Source organism: Haliotis asinina, chromosome 16 (assembly GCF_037392515.1).
Source record: "Haliotis asinina isolate JCU_RB_2024 chromosome 16, JCU_Hal_asi_v2, whole genome shotgun sequence".
Classification (NCBI taxonomy): domain Eukaryota; kingdom Metazoa; phylum Mollusca; class Gastropoda; order Lepetellida; family Haliotidae; genus Haliotis; species Haliotis asinina.
Window position 1 is genome coordinate 25,693,696 of NC_090295.1, and position 21,505 is coordinate 25,715,200.

At 42.2% G+C, this 21,505-nt stretch overlaps 1 protein-coding gene across 1 annotated transcript; it reads right to left on the bottom strand.

Annotated features, from left to right (window-relative positions):
• Nucleotides 1-240: 240 nt before the first annotated feature.
• LOC137268308 (neprilysin-1-like) lies at nucleotides 241-20,455 on the bottom strand. The gene is made up of 23 exons (XM_067802859.1): nucleotides 20,372-20,455; nucleotides 20,147-20,184; nucleotides 18,975-19,022; nucleotides 18,644-18,676; nucleotides 18,086-18,247; nucleotides 17,779-17,862; nucleotides 17,493-17,692; nucleotides 12,906-13,085; nucleotides 12,559-12,645; nucleotides 12,016-12,149; nucleotides 11,563-11,656; nucleotides 11,099-11,227; nucleotides 10,712-10,810; nucleotides 10,168-10,242; nucleotides 9,446-9,549; nucleotides 7,675-7,733; nucleotides 5,033-5,084; nucleotides 4,540-4,610; nucleotides 4,191-4,321; nucleotides 4,023-4,088; nucleotides 3,037-3,135; nucleotides 2,491-2,567; nucleotides 241-2,292 (listed from the first exon to the last, which is right to left on the bottom strand). The coding sequence occupies exons 1-23, from the start codon at nucleotides 20,419-20,421 to the stop codon at nucleotides 2,193-2,195; spliced, it is 2,172 nt and encodes a 723-aa protein (XP_067658960.1). The 5' UTR covers nucleotides 20,422-20,455; the 3' UTR covers nucleotides 241-2,192.
• Between the last annotated feature and the right edge of the window lie 1,050 nt (nucleotides 20,456-21,505).

A 21,505-nucleotide genomic window follows, 5' to 3' on the forward strand; every position in this document is an offset into this window, starting at 1 on the left:
GTACATGTGTATACAGATTGTCTAAACGTGGTAGCCCAGTCTTATGGCACGTTCAGTCGTTTCAACCGGCAAACCGTCTCAAGGCAACAAAAGAGCCATAGTTGACAGCGAGAGACAACCTCTTTGAAGAGATAGATCAGTACCCCTTGATATTGATCATATGTGCAGATGCTTGTATATATGTTTTACCCATATACACATGCCATGTTCGTCTTTGGAGACTGTGGTACATAATAACGCTTAAATTCAATAAAGTTTTATTTACCTAAAGTATTCATTCAACACAGAAACATGAACATGAACATAACACACGTTATTCTCCAGACAGTGGGCAACGAATAGCTGACACAGTCCAACTCTAACATGTGTATAGCTCTAGTTGTAGTACACGGTGACGCTATTAAAATAGTAACAAGATACCTTTGATCTTAGGCGAGGTCACAGTATTCTCAGATAAGCATGTATTTCGGTAAAGTCAAATTTCGTCTGACACCAGGGTATGGGAGTTACTTCAACAAGGCCGTGTCCAAGGTGTCAACGGCAACCATTCACACGTGATCAGCATTTCGCTTCAACACATCACGTCTTAAGCTTCAAGACACTTTGTAACGATTCCCGTGCATCTAACATATGAATCATCCAACATACCATCTAGCAAACATGAAACATGTGACATACCATCTAGCAAACATGAAACATGTGACATACCATCTAGCAAACATGAAACATGTGACATACCATCTAGCAAACATGATACATGTGACATACCATCTAGCAAACATGAAACATGTGACATACCATCTAGCAAACATGAAACATGTGACATACCATCTAGCAAACATGATACATGTGACATACCATCTAGCAAACATGATACATGTGACATACCATCTAGCAAACATGATACATGTGACATACCATCTAGCAAACATGATACATGTGACATACCATATAATATGACCTTCTAACCTGAAACATCTAACATACCATGTCACATATGTAACACGGCACCAGACATGACTTGTAACATGGCACGTAACATCTCATGTAGGTTCTGTAGGCTCATTTTGGTGGATTAATACAACATGCATCGTGTCCTTTTTGGCCATTAATTTGCGGAATTTGATTTTGAATCATGTAGCACTTATGTAATGCTCGCGTGTATAGTTCTACACGCACAAAACATTCACTTTCTGTTATTCTAGCGTTTACAGATTGCAAACTGTAAGCATAGCTGTTGAAACCACTTTTCCCCGCAGCGCAAGGGGGAAATTAGTAAGGCGTTTAAACTCCGATTTCGCGGGGTTTTTTTCATCGCCTTTTTCAGCTTTATAGGTTGAATTTGATGATTTGTTTCGGTAAGTGCATACCGAAAGTTATTAGAATCTCCATAGTTTAACGTTGCATGTGACCTTAAAGTCAGTCATCAGTTATCTGAATGTCCGCAAAATGTGTATATCGGTAGAAAGACCGTTGCTTTGACCCCTGTCCATGAATGTATTTTATGTATTTCCATGAAATATAATGGTCGATGTCATCTATTACAATGTTTACAAATATGACAATTAAGGCGGATGATGTCAACGGAAAACGGGTTAAACGAATAAACGTAAAGATAGGTGGATTCTTCGGGTGTAGTGGATGGCAATTCTATGATCATTGTCATGTTCTACTCCTGCTACTCCTTATTACAAACACACCTCTAGCGTTGCTCCACAGACACACACAACAACCACATAGTTCTCTGCACGCACACACACACACACACACACACACACACACACACACACACACACACGCACACACACACATCCCCACAGCTCACTACAAGTCGTGTAGACGCACACATCTACCGCAGTTCCCTACAAGTCGTGTAGACGCACACATCTACCGCAGTTCCCTACAAGTCGTGTAGACGCACACATCTACCGCAGTTCCCTACAAGTCGTGTAGACGCACACATCTACCGCAGTTCCCTACAAATCGTGTAGACGCACACATCTACCGCAGTTCCCTACAAGTCGTGTAGACACACACATCTACCGCAGTTCCCTACAAGTCGTGTAGACACACACATCTACCACAGTTCCCTACAAGTCGTGTAGACACACACATCTACCGCAGTTCCCTACAAGTCGTGTAGACACACACATCCACCACAGTTCCCTACGTATACACACACACACGTTCAACTACCACAGTTCACACTTTGTGCGGGGATTCATGTAACTTCCAATCGGGCAGTGGAAAGCGTCGGCAAACTCCACAGAGTTTTGACATGCACCAATGATTCTGTAATCAGAACATGAAAACTTAACGCACGTGTGAAAATTAGGTGAAGGATATAGACCAACATGACAAGAGAAAATTTAATATTAAACACAAAAAGAACTGGCGTACGCTCAACATGGGAAATAGCAATACGTGCTTTAACTTAAGAGCACGTTGGTGCTTTGTGTGTACAATGATGCTTGTAGTGGTGGGCGTTACCTGTACATGTTAGGACTGTGGACATCCGACCTGATGGCAGCCTCCAGGCCCTGGTCCCTGTAGCTGGCGCACCACGACTGTAAAAACACCATCACAGACTTCAAGACGTGAACACATGGGCGTATTCCATGAAACATCTATCTGACATGATCTATGAGGCCATGAAGTAACTATTTCGGTAGATATGGCTGTTTTTCTCTGTGGCAACAATTACTTTCCATCACATTTGATATATTGTGTTTCGTGTTGTTATAGACGAAAACTGCCTAAGGTTGTATGCGATGGGCACAGAAATACATCTTTTCCTCGAGAAAAAGATGATCATATTTCCCGCTCTACCTAATATGATTAATGTTCCGTTAGGAGATGTCCATTACGGAGTCGCGTTATCTGATCCACGTGATTAGTCTCATTAAGCGGAAACATTGTGACATCTCAGTTACACCATTCTTGATTTATGGATGAATTCCCGGCTACTGAGAACATCGTTAGTTTGGCATACAGATTATTCTATGTGCGACATTCAAGAAGAGCTGCACATGTTACCTGAGCATAGCTGATAAAAAACACCTGGTCCTGGCTGAGACCGAGGAAAGGCAGCAGGGGCTCATCTTCCTGGAGATCCCGGACAAGATTGCGATATGCCTGCGTCAGAAAAATGTGTTTTTATTGCATTGGTTCCGATATTGCTACATGTCAGTGTCTAACATATTTCCGAAACAAACAAGGCGCAGGGAGTTAATCGCGCTGTAATGAAGTTGTCAACGTAATTGTCTTCATTTTCAGTGGTCACAGAACATTATTGCAAGACAAAGAGGGGTGGGAGGCTGAACACCCCTGGACCCCAACTCTGGATCCGCCTATGTCATCATAAGTCACTGAGCACATCCGTCTTGACATCCATGTTTTGTGGACACACCTCGTGCATGACGTTCAACACACATTCAGCCCAGCTTTTCACTGGGACATAGGTCCTAAAAGGCCGGCAGCTGTCCATTATGAGGAAATGTGGGGATCAACCATTTAACCATAGATAGCTGGGGGTCGGGGATGTTTGTGGCATGTTATCGTTAAGCCAGCGCTTCCTGTAGGTCACAAGCTAAAGGGCGACGGGCGTGGAAGCTTGGAAGCATGTTTAACATACCACGCTTTAATTCAGTATTTTCGGGAACAGATTTTACGCAGGAAATCATCCTCAACGCCAACCTGACAACGACAATAGAGTGAGTGAGTGAGTATGGTTTTACGCCGCTTTAATAGTTCAGCAATATCAAGACACCATAAATGGGCCTCACACATAGGGAATCGAACCCGAGTCTTTGTCGTGCCCATCAAAACTTACACCACTGGGCCACCCCACAGCCCCCACCAATCTCTACAGAGAATGACCGCGACTGAAATGGCTAATTAATTGTGAGGCTGGTAGATCGTATCACCAACTACTGACATGTCGCCATCCCAGAGCTGAAATATTGATGACCGAGCCATACATTCACTGACTTGTCAACCTTGGTCGTTTTAATCTCACCTACCCGATAGGCCTGCTTTACTCCGCTACAGTCGGCGATGTTTTCACCTTGTGTGTTGATTCCGTTCACCTACAAGACACACATAAGTTGCATATTCTTCCGCAGTCTCAGCCAACAAATATCTTTAAAATTTAAAACGTTAAGTATTTTTTGTTCAGGCTTTCCACTTACCAACATGTTGACTGAAGCCACGTGGAACTTAGAGTATTGGTCAATGAAGCATTGAGCTTTCTCTTTAAAGGCTTTAACGACGTCAGCGCTCCACCACTCTGCCAGGTTGCCATTCTGGTCGAAAAGCCGACCTTAGGAATATATAACCCTCAGTCAGTCATTTCACAATATCAGAGGGGATAACATCATACGGCGGACTGCCAAAATACATATGAAAATGAGCATTTAAGATTGCGGGTTAAGAGTGGACAGCATGCTTCTCCTACGGCAGGGGCGACCCCCATACTCAGCAATTGCGACACACATGAGATTGGGAAAATGCCTAGACCAGGAAGCTGTGTCGTCCTACCTACGTCGTCGAAGCCGTGTGTCAACTCATGTCCAAGTACACTTGTCACAAAGGCCCCGTAGTTCACATACCTGAAACAGTGGCAGCAACTTTCACCCGCAGAACATCATCAGGGAAGAGGTTCACAATGAAAAAACAGAGAGTATAGAACCGATGTGCCTCAATTCACTGAAGAAAACGACTTATAAAAGCTGCAAACCTAGTTACATATTTATTTGGGCGAACATCCAACTTCCGGTGAATTACAAGTTGAGACAATCCCCAGTTCTGCTAGGTATGATCAGGGACCTGTCCCTCAAAGAGATCTTAACACTACTACTGGTGAAGTTATAGCTGTAACGGCCACCCAAGTGTGATGCAATTCATACAATTAATGAAGATTCCCTTTCAATCGACATGACATAAATATTGAGACATAATGCCTCTTGCTAAGAACATACAGCAATCTGAGGAAGATGAAGAAGGATGAGGCCTACCAGGAGAGGAAACTTACTGTGGGAGACCCGGGGAGTAGAGTGGGGGCTGTAGCAGGGCAGCCATCAGGACTGAAATATGAACAACACACAGTTATAGGCAGCATCTAACACAATTGCCATGACAACCTGTAAGCATGCACAACTCCAGTCATTGACACTTGCCGTGCTGGGAATGGGACAAGGACTGGGACGCAGAATATCTGCACGGCGGTAGGGAAGACATGGTGTCCTGTCCAGGAACTTGAGGTGGTTGAGTGTATATGGTAATTCCAGGTAGCAGGACTTCATAGTACCAGCAAGTATAGCTCTGTACCCAAAGACCATCTTTGTATGTATGTACTCTAAGTCTAGCATGCTTATCCAATATCAACACATCACCTATGATCTCCATGTAGCTTGTTAATTTAATTATGCTCTTCTTTCAATAGTGTAATACTGATTTACATAAATTATTTTCAAATACATGTATACGACATCTGATGTCATTTAGCAGTATATACAATTGCGGTTCTGGACCGCAGAGGTGCAGCAGGGCCTCGGAGCCTGCAAACGGCCACCTCAGCCCCCTCAGCCACGAAAAAAAAAAGTAAAAAAAGGTTTTGCGCAACCCTAGTTCCGGAAGACAAAGTGTGTCTCTACAAAATCCACTGGTGTAAGTGCACTCCAATTAGAGATATTGCGGGTGTATGGAAAAAATGCCAGGAAAAAAGCTACGATGTGAATTCTATGCCGAGATCCGACTGGGTCGTTTGTCCTTTGGGAAACAAAGAGGAAATACCACATATCGCAGCCCAGATATACGAGAATCCGGAGTATGTATAGAGTCAGAAACAAAGACAACTTCTGACATGGCCGAAATGTTCGAGTCCCTGCCGTCTCCGCGTCTTGCTTTCCGACCGAGAGAAACAAATCCTGGAGTGGTCGGGCCACACCTTCTACAGGCTATACCAGATCCTCCGCCATTTTCTCGAATCCTATTTTCTGTGCTTTCGTGAGTCCCCATATGAGGGCAAAATAAACTGGAAGCTGTCTAAACTGGCACTCATTGGGACTGAAGAAATAATCTGTTTTAGACAATGTGCCGGATTGCAGATCTGATGACAAATGTACAAACCATGGATGTGGCTGAGCTTCTATGACAGTGTTGACAACCTGCCGGATAGGACAGATGTCAGTTCTGACAGCTTCCACTGTTGTCAATTTCATCTTCATGCCCAACCAATTTCGACCCGCAGCGGGCAAACACCGAATCGTTCTTGACGCGACTGCTGTCCGACGACTACACACCCCAGGAACGCATTCCGCTCGAGGTTCACGAACTCGTGATTGATGGCTGTTTCTCGAAAACAGGGAACCTGAACGACAACGACTGGCTCCTGTGGTACTTTTCAGTCAAGCACCTCAGCAAACAGGCGGACAAATGTACATGGGAGAAGAAAGATTCTTGTTCCTTCCGGCAGCTAGCGGGGAAAGCAGTGCAACAGTAGTATTCGGCATAAACAGTGGCCCAACTACGCGGACCCAAGGGTATGGGTAGCCCCGTGCAACGAACACCGAAAAGCCGCAGACGTTCCGGGAGAAATCTATGCGTGTTTGTCGTAGTCAGGTGCGAAGGCAAGAACCGACTGTTGCTGCTACTCGATTTGTTGAATGGTGGAGAAACGGTTCCAGTCTACGGCTACCAGATACGAGAAACGATTCAAGACGCCGGCGGAATAGCACGCCTCTCGTGGGTGGACCGTTCGTGTGCAGATTGTTTTTGTTTTTTTGCTCTCAATTTGTCCACAGCAACTTGACATGTTTCTGTTCATTTGCAGGTCACATATCAAGTCACATAGATTGCCCGTGTAATGGATTGTTGACGTTAGATGATTCCTCTACCCGGAAATGTTTCAACTAAACACGTTTCTCTCTCCTTCCTCCTGTGAGGACGTCCTTTACGTGTCAAGGAATGAGTTATCGAGTGTTTCTGACTATACCCACTGAAATATTTACTGGAAGTCCAGCTGCATCTCGGCAAGGTTGAAATCCTGGGCTTTGGGCAGTCAGGTGGATACATCAGACGGGTACATTGGAGATCGCAATAGTGTAAGTCCTATCAAAAGCACTAAGGTGTGTTGAAGGTTGTACGAGCACATAAAGTGCAGTAGATGTGCACACTAGCTATAGACATCTTTCGTGCATGAAAAAGAGACACCTTGAGGGCCAGTCTCAAGTTAGAAGCCCATGTGTAACAGAACGTCTGCCAGGGACGCGAGCGTGGGCAGTTCACACACAGCACATTAACATCTATGAATATAACATAATACTAGTTTTACCCAGTTACACTCTATTGTTTCTAGAATAAACTTTTTAGTTAACTCGGGAAGTCTTTACATAAAAGATACATAATACCCCAACATTTCAAATATGCCTTACTACATAAATCTTAACATGACAGCCCACAAGAGGTCTTACTAGCATTATCCATTCGACCCAGTTGTTGCCAGTTCAATAGATCGATTCCACTGTTTGCAAAATAGTGATGTTCCGCCATTAAACATTAAACCGAATTAAACACTCAAAGACTAATGTTTTCTTTAAGGCACCTTGTGACTGTTTAAAAATACATGTAGTCAGAAATACAGGTCTACGCGATTTTCGTGTTGTTAACTCTCACCCATTTCATTGCTGGACGGGTTGTAGTAGGCATTTACCGTCGAGGGAGACATCATCCATCTGAAAATGATGCAAAATTTTCATGTTACCATATGTGAGTGTGGTTTTACGCGTCCGCGGCGGTAATCCGGCAATATAACTGTGGTAGATAGCGGATACTCGCACGTGGGGAATCGAACACGGCCTTTGGGTTAGCGCTTCACTCACAAACTGTCACTGTCAGTGACAGTCGGATCCTGAGAAGGTCAGTGGACACAAATCTTCACAACGGTTTGCTGCAACTTACACATATGGACCTTTTGTTCCCCCTAGGGTTAAAAGGTCCAGTTGACATGAATGGACAATTTGGTATTCCAAGAAATATACATGCAGACATAGGTAACAACAACTTGAAAGAAGAAAATGTTTAATAATTAGTCAATATGAACAGCATCCATTATACGTTAGTCCGAATTATTTCCATTTCGGCTTGACAAATTGCCACTGTTTATTGAAAATGGTCCGGTATTGAGTGAGTCGGTAATGATTCAATTCCTTTGGTAGGTAAAGCAATGTACAAATGGGATTGTGTATATTAGAACCAGAAACATTGTCCGGGCTCAGACACGTAAATAAAGTAAACATGGCCAGCTCTCCGGCTGCAGCTCTTGATTGGCTGGTGTACTCTCCAGTCTTCTGTCATAAATAGTCGGGGCTGAGTCCTGATTTCTGCTGACCAGTTGCCTGGCCTTGTCCGCTGACCAACCGACGACGAACAGCCACGATGAACGCCTTACTTATGATTATAATGGTTAACTAGATTAACTAGTCACTAGATGAATATATATCTAGCTGAACGTGTATGTAGCAGACCCATCACCTGGAAATGGATCCCGAAGGCCTCTCTAGTGACCCTCGTCACCCATAATTAACATGAGTGTAAAGAAAGAACTGGTCAGAATTGAGCTAAATAATATCATAAACCTTCTCCATGTTCATTTGAATGACGAGAGAGTCTGGTTTTACGGCGCTATTAGCAATATTCCAGCAATATCACGGCAGGGAACACCAGAAATGGGCTTCATACAATGTACCTATAAGTGAGTAATCGAACGCTTAAAGCACTAAGCTACCCCACTGTGCCCCATGATCATAACAACTTTCTCTCAAAAAGATACTTGCTTCTACCAGGGATAATCTACACCTGTCCGAGTCTCCCTGCCTCTACGATTCCACGAACACGTGGTCATAGATTACTTTCAAATAGTGGTGACACAAGGTGGCCATATTTAGAGTGATTCAATATACAACAACCCTCCTCAGATGCAGGGAACACCATAGAATGTTCTAGCAACACATATGTGTGAATGGATGTAAGATGTTACTGTTGCATCTTATCTCACATTAACAGAGAGTCAGTATTGTGTGTAACGATCAGTACGCCCTACAGGACCTGGTAGCAAGTTACCACTAGGCTGGCAGGATCACTGTTACTGAGACTGAATGTTACCATCATTGTATTATTGCTTCAATCTCTGATACCATACTGCCACTGAATTCCAATAGCCACTCTTAGCCACATTTTGTTGTCTGCAGTGGTGCCTCAGACGGAAGTTGAAATGAAGAATGGACCGTTATTGCATCCAACGTCTTTGCTGGTTGTTGGTTCCCCACTTATATCTCTTACGACCTGATACCCAGTTAACTCTGAAGTTTCAAGTCGGTATCAGCAGCCGGTCTCGCTGGCCGTGATACAATCCTCCTCCGTCACCCACTGTGCAGCATGTACTTACAATGACTTATCTGTCGGTTTCATCAGTTTCCGCCATTCCATGAATGTTCGCATCCTCTTCCCAGACACAACATTGTGGAAGTATTCTCCATCCTCGACCTCAAACTGTGGATGGGAGAACAACAACACTAAAAGACTCACATGCATTTCTCAATACTTCAGTTGTTTGATATGCTCCTAGTATGCCTTCTTAACGTGTATCACATACGAAATGTGCTTATTTTAGCTCACGAATGTGCTTATTGAATGGGATATTTAGTGTATCACACATTGGGTGTCACAGATGTGCCGTACAGCGTATCACGTATCACACGAGCAATGTGTTTCTTATATACCATGCATGTGCAGTCTGTGTATCACTTGTGGCTGAATTAGTGTATCACATGATGTGACATTCACTGTGTATCACATATCGATGTGTCTTTAGCTGATGCATTACAATCACTTTATCATTTCATGGCTCATGGTATATTACAAATGAAGTATATTAACATTATTCATAGCTAGTTTAAAACATAAACGTACATTAACTTCGTTACAAACATCATCCTTCATCTAGTTGATGACATAAGGTGATGCTGGGTTTACCAAACTGGCGATTTTAGACAATCAAATAACGCGTGGCATAGATTCGATCAACTATAAGTTCTTGCATTAGATGTGTTATATTATTCTGATTACTTCGTTTTATACCCGTGAAGAGGGAGATTTTGAGCTACCTACTGGATACATGTTGTCCAGGTATGTGTTGTTGTAAATCTCATCGGGATATCCGATCTTGCTCGTCATGCTTGCTAGCTGCAAAAAATACATCCAAATATTCTTTGTGAAAATGTGAAAACAGTGGCTCCACGTCCACTGTCCCGAGCAACGTACTAATGTCTTTGAAGAACCATATGCTTAATAGTTTACGTTCGTCTCGAAGACCCGAATGATAATATGTAATAGCATACATCAGTGAGTAAGTTTAGTTTTACACTGCACTCAACAATATTCCAGCTGTATGGCTGTAAATAATAGAGTCTGCATCAGACAATACAGTGATCAACACCATGAACATCGATCTACGAAACTGGGATAAGATAACTTGTCAACCAAGTCAGCGAGTCTGAGCCCCTCCGCTACCTTCCACCCCCATCCCGTTAATCGTCTGTTACGACAAGCATGGGGTACTGAAGGCCGATTTCAACCCATTATATATCAGTTATCATTTTCAGCACAAATAATGTATTATGATATTTGGTGCAAGTTGTCATTCGTAACTTACCTTGTCCCTTGCTACGTTTTTCGTCTGTTCGTCCATCCACATAATGTCTTCTAGTTTCTGTATGAAGGCAGCTTTAACGTGTAGAATAGCGGCGGCCACCTGTAGCGTGTATATTGTCAGTTGTAGCGTGTTATGTTGTCAGTTGTAGCGTGTATATTGTCAGTTGTAACGTGTATATTGTCAGTTGGGGGTGATTCGCACACTAACGTTAGGAATATTCAAAATGCATTTGACCATACAGGAAGAGTTTAACTGCTACAAAAAGTAGCACACATTCTGCACGATATAAGAACAGTTGTTCACAAGACTGAATGGAGAAGACACGCGTGATTGGGTTTATAAACAAGCAATAAACTAGGATAACGCAAATCTGTGGTCACAACGTACATCTTCCTTCGACTTGGGCAGAAAGTGTTTTTGTATAAACATCCTTCCAACTACATAGGGCATAAAACCATCAACGACTTGCAGACAAAACCGCCATCGGGGAGGAAGTGACGTCACACCGGTGAGGACCTGCACACGGAATATGTTATATCATTTTATATAAACTGTATATTCCCCTGCATCATGTTTTATACCGTGGCTGAATTAATAAGTCAACCTGGACATGAACAGAGATACTAAGATCCAATCTATGATTTTACACAAACACGTTTATAGATTATCTCAGTTATATAGAACAAAGTGACTTTCTTCATTTTCAGAAACTGCAGTATCTACACGTCAAAAGGAAAGCAGACATCCACAGGCTAGTTTGGAAATACTGGTTCCAGGTTTTGCATGGCAGACGTACGGACAAAACTTTCTCAGTGAACATGTGCAATGTATTTTGGGTAATGGATACGAACCTCTTTGAATTCCTTTTCATAAGTTTGGAAAATCTGCGGTAGAGCCGGCATCTGTTTGCGAATAAATCTCCACACAACATAATTCTGGATCACTCTGAAATAAAGAAGATGATGAACATGAGGAGACCATACTTGTCAGCAAGGCTGTATGTACTATTATTCCAATAACTTGATCAACGACTGATACATGTACGCTGACATGGGCAAGAAACAATGTTCCACTAGTCTCTGAATGTGATCATCACCCCTTCGGTAACTACTAAATCCTAGCTTTGGAATAAATCTAGTTTGTTACCATGTATATACAAGAGTATGTTGGATAAGGACCTTCGCTTGATTGAGAGGGAATTGTACTGCACAGTCATGTTCAAATATAAGCTGTGAGTCTTCAACAAAGGCTGTTAGGAACACGTGGAATACAGATCCATTACCCAAGTCAGTTGCAAACATTACCTGTGTGGTGTATTTTGCAGCAAAGGACCCAGCTGTTGGAAGTAACTCTGAGCAAAGTCTATTACAACGTCCCTGTTTCTGATAATAACTCCAGCACTGCCCGCCGCCAGTTGTAAAAGTGACAGCCAGTTGATCTGAGCAGAAATATGTATAAGACTGTACTATGTTTACCTCCGTTGCATAAGGCATCGCCATAAGGTTATAAAACATTAAGTCCAACATTTTTGCATGCAATAGAGGGCAAAGGGTTCACAGACCACAGTGAAATATTTACCCGGATACGTTCCATATCAGTAATGACCTTTGTCATCTGTATGCGTAGGTATTATGGCAAGCGTGTGTGTGTGGTGTGTGTGTATGTGTGTGTATGTGTGTATGTGTGTGTTAGTCCTTTCTATTGTGTAATATAAATATTCGATTTATCAATGAAAAAAACATGTGTGTATTAAAGATTCGTTGTGTTTATGGGTGAGTTAATGGAAGAATGTACATGTACATGTATCAGGTACAAGGAAGTATTTGCTGTCTTGGAAACCTACTTACCACTGGGTATAATTTCGACATTTCCCCTACAGTCCTCTTGGTGTATAATGCATTATAATCTCGCCTCAGTTCCATTGGTGTTGTTATCTAAAATACAGTTGTTTGCCTTTCACGTGAAATGCCAATAGCGCATGGATGTTATTTAGATATATACAAAAGTCCCAATGCTATATACAGAATTCTCAAAGATATATGCAGAATTCTCAAAGATATATACAGAATTCGCAAAGATATTTACAGAATTCTAAAAGATAGATGCACAATAAACATAATTTCCAAAGATAAAAACAAAATTCTCTAGAATATCAGAGAACTACAGTATGTCAGAATCTCTGGTAAGTACTTACATTAGCCAAAATAATCTCGAAGTCTATCAAGTCGTCAACATCAGCATCAATGGTGGTTTGATCAGCCCCTAACTCAGTGGCAACATCCCTGATGAACTGCTTGTAAGCCACCATGTACTTGTCCTGTACACCCTTCAAGTAATAGCCGCGGTTGGGCAGTCCCAACCACGTTTGGTCCAGCTAGCAACATATAGCACTTACGGTTACCATGTGACGACCATCTGATATTTAAAGAAGTCTATACTATTTCATAAAGCTGTGCATGACCATTAATATTGTTACATCTAGGGGGATCTCATGGTGATTCCAAGTAACCCACACCTCGGAGGTCGGCTCATTGGCTCTCGCTGTCGGTTACCTGTTTGCCTGATGCAGCTGAGGAGGAATACTGCTGTCTCTGTCCATGCGAAGTCTTGGAGTAGACTTAATTTAGAATTAAATGATATGATATTGCTGTAGCGGGTTCTACTTTTAGCTGCGGCAGGTTACGATGATTCTCACCAACTTAGTTAACAGTTAACTTCACCTATGAACGTGGGCAGCTGCAGTAGGCTACACCTATGTACGAACAGGAAACAGAGCAGAAGGAACAGAATAGTACAACTACATTGCCAAAACTCACGTAAATGATTGTAACGGGTTGGGGTGGAAAACGTGATGGTCGGGATGTTTTATGGTTCTATCCCAACCGTCAGTTTCCAAGACATGTGTAAAACGGATTAAAAAATCTAACAAATAGAAAAAGTCAATGAAAATAGTTACTTGCTCTTGTTGGTATTTCTGTATACATTACAGTGGCAATCTAAGGACAGTCAAACTGCAAGATGTAATTAAACTTTGCTAGAGTAACGGCTTGTCCTTCATGACGGTTCAGAATGCTATACAATGTTAGACTGGTCATAAGGTCAATACCTGATTTTATGGACCCGCGAAAAGAAATATTTTTTCACTGGTCCTTAAAAAAGGTATTCACCAAATTTACCAGTCTATAATTGTTTTATTAACTTTTTTTCTGAAAAAAAATTTCCATAAAGTAAGGCATGTGTATTTAGTCAAGAAAAGTAATTTTACTTTCACTACAAACCAATAACATTATGCCAATAATACTGTGACATTTAAACAATAGAATGGCGTCATAACTTGACGTCATAGCTTAATGTTAGCTTAACTCTAGAAGTTAATACATATAATACATATTATTATGTATATTATTATATTTTGGGTGCTCCCTGACTGGTATAGAGGCGGTCACGTGACCGTCGACAGAAAAGCACATTGAGTCCAACCCAGGTCCGACCACACGTCATATTGACTTGAGTCCTCGGTCAATACTGATTTTCACAGGATATAAGGACAGACATTGGCCTCATCACTAGTCTGTAAATGTATATTATTTCTGCTGCTTCTAGATTTGTAATTCCACAAGAATAATTATTGTTCGCAAAGACAGAACCAAGACTGCAGCACCCTATATGTTATTATGAGGTCTAATATACAACTCTAAGATGCCTAGGCAATTGTGATATTTACTAACAATTATCTCTGCCTGAAATGTCTGCAATTTACCCTGAGCCTGTTATGTCTCCAACTGCTTTAGAACGAGTATGCGATATGTGACGTCATTCTACTTCCGATAACACATGAAACAGAAGACTCCGAACATTAGACCGAGAAGAATACAATCTATTAACATCCAAATAAGACGTGACGGATATAGTCATCCTAATACCACCTCCAGGAACATGTCTGCGTGAGTAGTCTTTAATACTAATTTGTATTTGAGTAGATTTAATGTATCAAGCAATCACTGAATCAACAAACCAAGTTTTGATGATGCAGTCACCCTAAGACCGAGGGACGATGCGAGCCAATAATAACTGTTAAATGCTGTACACAGAGCTCGACGGGCTGAGCATATTTTGGTCGGCCATTTTCATTTTATGATGTCACATGGGTGTCATCTTTTCTGTGACCTAATCACACATGGGTGTGTGACCTTTGTGTGACCTAATCGATTTTGACTGTTGAACCCTTAACCCACTGGTGTAAAGAATTGTACTCTGTGGATTCAGTGAAATAGGGTTAAAGTAGAATTATTTATGAGTCATAAAACAAGGATTTGTACAATGAACAGTTGCTCATTAAGTGAGTGAATTGACTTTTATGCCATACTTAGTAATATTCCAGTTTTTTATGCAGTTTGTCTGTAAATACTCAAGTCTGGACCAGACAGTCCAGTGATCAAGGGCATGCGCCTCTAAGTGCACAATTAGAAACCGATGACATGTGTCAGCCATGCCTGACCACCTGATCCCATAAGTCGCCAATAAGCATGTGTAACTGAAGGTTAGTTGTAACCAGGACATTGACGGGTACAATACATCCTGAAACAAAAAAGATATACTGTTTTCATTTTGTATTAGCACCATTTCAAATGAGTAGAACTGAGAAAAGGCACGTCCAACAGTCTACTTTACATCTTTGGTTTCCCCGTCCGTCCTCACCACCCTGTCCTTCACTCTTCAGATAGGCTGCCTTCATCATCATCTTCAGTGACCTCCACCTATGCCTTACATATGTACAATTTGGGAAACACATCATGATGCATAATATTTGTGTATTTAACTTCTGTTAATATTCCTTGCATCTTTGGATCCCACTGCACATGACACAGATAAGTAATAAATCGTGCATACATCTCATTAAATATGCTCCAGTTTAATTTCCTCTGTTTGGCTTGGATAATGTCCTCCTTTAAACCTCTTTCATGTACAACTGTCGTTTCTCATCCAAAAATTCTTTATTCAGCTCATGTCTTTGTGAATACACTTTGACTTATACTTCCATCATCCACTTCAGGACATTGTTCGTCATGTACATGTCTTTGTAAGTTATGGTTATTGCTAAACGCTTGACCACAATAGTCACAGTCCACCAGAGGACGCAGTCTCTTCAAGTTGCAAATGGGGGAATTGTTGGGGGTTTTAGATCAACCAACAAGTGTCCATAAGGTTTCTGGGTAGCCCTTTGAAACAGATCCATTAAATGGACTGTGTTATCTGGATACATCAGATTGTTTATCGATAGGGTTGTTGAACAGTATAATGACGTTGTGTGGGATCCTTGCTGTAAGGATCTGGTTCAAGGCAATCACTGAGAGATTACGATGATCACTTCCTATTGTAAACAGATCTGTAATGCATGGATCTTTGCTCGCTGTTGACATTATGTCGTCAAGAACAACAACGTCCACAACACTACGCTTCAGCAAATGATCCTCTTCGAGATCAGAAGGAATCCCACACGTAGGGATAAACACGGCATATAAAACCATGTCCATTTTTCGGCATCGGGTACAGAGAGTTTGTATTGTGGATTATGCATGATGATAACAGGAGCACCTTGGGAGTAATGAAGCTAGACTGCCCTCGTGACCCTTTATATAGATAAAATAGACCTTCAGCTTTTATGACTTGGTATGGCTTCTAACATCACTAACATTTTGTTTTTTGCATCGCCATACTTGCTCCACCTGCTGGAATGACAAATTAACCCTAAGATGTGCGCACCAAATGTATGCTATGGATGTCTTGCAACACCACAACGTTGACTTACTGCTTTGGCCTGCAAATTCACCGGATCTCTACCCAACAGAGCATGTTTGGGACGAGAAGGATCGACGTCTACGCTGTCTTTCTCATCCGCCAGATAACGTCCTTGAACTTGCAACAGAACGTAAGAGAATCTAGCGGGACATCCCACAAGCCTTCCTTGCACGTTCGATAGGCTCTATGCGTCGTCGATGCACTGCTGTTCTCAGCGCCGATGGTGGACATACCCGTTATTGAGCTTGTGGCATGGCCGTTTGACCCGTCCTGCTTGTGGAAACGTGACGTCATTGTGATTGACTTTTCAAATGAAATTCTCCCGACTTGTTATGGCCTCGTGATCCCGTGAAAAACAAGGAAAAACAAGGCGATTTTTATACCCGATATAAAGTCACATAATAAAGTTCATGTGATGCCCACATGAGTGTGATGAACTGATAAGGAGGGTTTTTTTCCATTAGGTCAACCCAAAGGTCACACACACGCACGCACGCACGCGCGCACGCGCGCGCACACACACACCCCCACACACACACCTGGTCCGGTAGGGGAGTAGGGCTTAAGCGATTCAACACTCAGTCAAAATCGTTTAGGTCACACAAAGCTAGCACAGCCATGTGCGATTAGGTCACAGAAAGGTGACACCCATGTGTTGTCATAAAAAAACAAAATGGCTGACGAAAATGTGCTTAACCCCTTTGTGAACGACAGTTAAAAATTAAAAGTCACGAAAAAATATAAATTTGAACCTACAAGTACAATATGCATTTTACACACTATACGTGTATGTAATTTAATCTTGAATTACTCTTGTCTCCAGCAGGCATTAAACATGAACATGATCTCGGAAACATGATAAAAATACGAAGTCTGCGATCGTTTACGACCTGGTTATTATGTTGCAGTAGGCTACACCTTAGCAGGAACAGAAAACAGAACAGAAAGAACAGAAAAGTACAACCTAATTGCCAAAACTCACGTAAATGACCATCCGTGACGAATTCTTTAAATCCTCTGACACTGTTATGGTGACAAGAACGTTCATGAAATCGTTAGTAGCTGTCGCTATCAATTCTTCTATCGTAATGGGCAGGTTATCTCCCCTTTGCAGAAGTGGCCATCCACCATATTGCTTGAGGAATTGAAGAACGGTGACCGTTCCTTTCGATTCAATTGTATCTGTAAACATATGGCAGTGTATGGATATGTATGCAATCTGTATGCCAGTGTCTATATATGTCTGTCTGTCTCTATCTTGGCAATACCTTCATCCACACAAGTGTTGTACAGAGCCCGGGCTCTCTGCATGGACTCGGGATCTCCCACAGAGCCTTCAGTCTCCATCAGATCTGTTAAACAAGAGTTGATACTGGAATGACGCGTCTGCAGATATAGGACGCACGAGTACACATAACACTGGATACGTTTCATTTGGATATACGTGGTTGATGTTTTGGGTTAAAATCCAATATGTGGTTCGTGGTTGTCTTAATGAGTCATGGACACCGTGGTGTTGTCAGCTATAGGAAAATGAAGCGAGATCATGACGGACATAAAACACGTGTGTCTCACCTCTGAGTTGGTGCTGGACTACATCGTGAAGATGTGACAGAGTGTCGTAGGAAGACCGGTCATCTGGGATGGTGTGACTCCGTACCCAGCCCCCACAGGAATACTCAAAGAAGTCTTCACATGGGTCGGCGCTTCTGTTCAGGCGAGTCAAGACCTGGTTCACTGTCCAACAAATAACTAGATCTAGAGTGGGTGAATTGGGTTTTATGTCGCTTTCAACAGTATTCTGGTTACATGACAGTTTCCAGTTGTAAGGGATACCCATGTGATTCATCTTGGTTGGTTGAAAATAACGAGATTTGGAATATCACTGACATATTGACGATTTCTACTTCCTGACACACCTAAGAAGTTCCCATCCAGGTATAATGAAACTTTCGAAAGTACATAAGCCCCGTTTTACATGTCACATGTTCTTTAAGCCTGGGAAAGACAGAGGTCTTTTCGCAAATTTATTTGATAAACCTGGGCAAAAGGTTAATTCTAATGTTAGTATGTAGAGCAAATTAATGACGCAATCTTTCAGCATTTCCTACCGTGGAAAGTAAACATACTGACCGTGCTGTATACACTCCTTTGTGAGACACATCCCTGAATGAACAACACAATAAGCAAATCATCAATAATCAGCTGAGCCTGTTGTAATGGACTTTGAGAGTACTTTAGTAATACCATGATGAATAACTTGACAAAGGAATTTCATCGTTGAATAGTAAACTAAGGTAAACATGGGAATACCAATACCACAACTGATTCTCATGAGCAAACTGTTTCTTCATAGAAGAAAATGGGTGACAGGGAAATGAATTATAAAGTACAGATAAAATGTTATTTAAATTTTATGTTAAACATCAACATGCAAAGCTGGACAAGTACAGAAATGTCATACCCGGGGTGTGCTGCCGTCGTTGCTTTTCATCAAATCGTCGTGTTTCTTCTGACAGAGAAACAATCGGACATTCATACATTAACACTCGTTAAGCCAGTTCCTTGCAAGAACAGTTGTTCATACTGCTTAAAACATAGATTTAAAAAAGTACCTCTTAAAAACCCGAAAACCACTGAAAATAAATAGTGAGTGAGTGAGTTCGGGTTTTTGCAATATTCGAGCAGTATCAAGGCTGGGGGCACCAGAAATGGGCTTCACACTTTGTACCTATGTGGGAAATCGAACCCGGCCCCCGGAGTGACGGGCGAACACTTTAACCACAAGGCTACCCCAAGGGACAAACAACTGACGCTATGTGTCCCAGTCCTCCCAGCTTTGAACATGTACCTGGTAACGAGTGAGTGAGCGGCAATAACTCCGTGCGCCTAGTGTCTGCAAGAGTTGTATGCTGCCCGTAGAGTTGAGACTGATAATACGATGTGCTGTTGACTCTGACATCCAGTGATCGAGGGAAAAGATATCAGCGCCGTGTGCATGTATTAGTTGCATAGATATGTGCGCTATATATAATCCTATAACATATAAAATAATATAGCGAGTGTGTGTGAATGGGTGAATATGGTTTTAAGTCGCTGACGGCAATGCTCCAGACCCCAGGAGTGGTATTCACACATGGTACCAATGGGTGAAATAGACCTTGGTCTTATGCGCAACACTCTACTGTATATATTCCACCTGAGTGTATGCTGTTGACCTTACGGACATATTAGCGGTGACGTCTATCGTATCATATTTGAATGAAGGCGAATTTGACTAAAATCACAACGCACACGGAAGAACCAGCTGTTAAAGGCCACTAAACACCATCTTATCGCTCTTGGAACGTATCCAAGCACAGCTACACACTGTAGTCACCTAGAGTGAGTGAGTGAGTTTAGTTTTACGCCGCTCTCGGCACTATTCCACCTATATGACGGCGGTCTGTAAATCGAGTCGGAACCAAACAATCCAGTGATTAACTTCTTGCGCATTGTTCCACGCAATTCAGGCACGATGACAAGTGTCACCGACGTCAGCCGGCCTCACCACCCGAACCCGTTAGATCGCCTTTTACGGCAAGCATGAGTTACAGAAGATCAATTTTAGCCCCGATCTTTACGGGTTGTACTTACCTAGAGGACCGTAGACACACCGATGCAGAGTGTGGAAACTGAAAAAATACAACCATAAAAGTATGATTCAAGACTCACGTATCAAGACAATGTGAGATATGCGTGATGTTTCCATGTACCATCCAACATTGCAACGTAACTGTCCTGGACAAGATACAGCTCTCCAGCTTGGTTAATGTCTGAGTGTAGGTAACGTCTCAGTGTCAGACGCATACAAGATCCTACCTGGCACAACTCTGCAGGAAGACAAGCGCGACTGCCAGAGAGGACAACATGGCGACACTTCACTGTTATGGTGGTTGTAAAAAGAAGGCAGGATGTCAGGACGTTTCGGCTGACAAACTTTCAAATGTCAAGAGTAATTGGCTTAGAGGAAATGTCATCAGTTGAGTACGTGAATGATGTGTGTATTTGATACTATTAGTGTGCGAGATGGGAAGCAGCTCTACATGAACTGTAAAGGGTTTAATTTCAATCATTTAGCGAATAAGTGACTTCACATACTCTGAGTTCACTGGAGTATGAACCTTCATAAAGTGGTGGCCAAATTATATGGTCCCAACTCTCTGATGTCGTCATGCAATGTTGGCCTTCACTCTTTGAAGTTCATAATCCAGTGAACTCGCATGAGGTAAATATAATTTCTTATGATTTTATGACACTATGTGAAAAGATGTATACTCATTCAAACATACAAATACAAGTACAGTCCTTCTGAGTGAGAAACTGTGACGTTAGCGACCTTGTTGACACAGTAGTAGTGACAAACAGTGACGTTAGCGACCTTGTTGACACAGGAGTAGTGAGAAACTGTGACGTTAGCGACCTTGTTGACACGGGAGTAGTGAGAAACTGTGACGTTAGCGACCTTGGTGACACGGGAGTAGTGAGAAACTGTGACGTTAGCGACCTTGTTGACACAGGAGTAGTGAGAAACAGTGACGTTAGCGACCTTGTTGACACAGCAGTAGTGAGAAACAGTGACGTTAGCGACCTTGTTGACACAGGAGTAGTGAGAAACTGTGACGTTAGCGACCTTGTTGACACGGGAGTAGTGAGAAACAGTGACGTTAGCGACCTTTTTGACACAGCAGTAGTGAGAAACTGTGACGTTAGCGACCTTGTTGACACAGGAGTAATGAGAAACTGTGACGTTAGCGACCTTGTTGACACAGGAGTAGTGGGAAACAGTGACGTTAGCGACCTTGTTGACACAGCAGTAGTGAGAAACAGTGACGTTAGCGACCTTGTTGACACAGGAGTAGTGAGAAACAGTGACGTTAGCGACCTTGTTGACACAGGAGTAGTGAGAAACTGTGACATTAGCGACCTTGTTGATACAGGAGTATCTAGCTATCG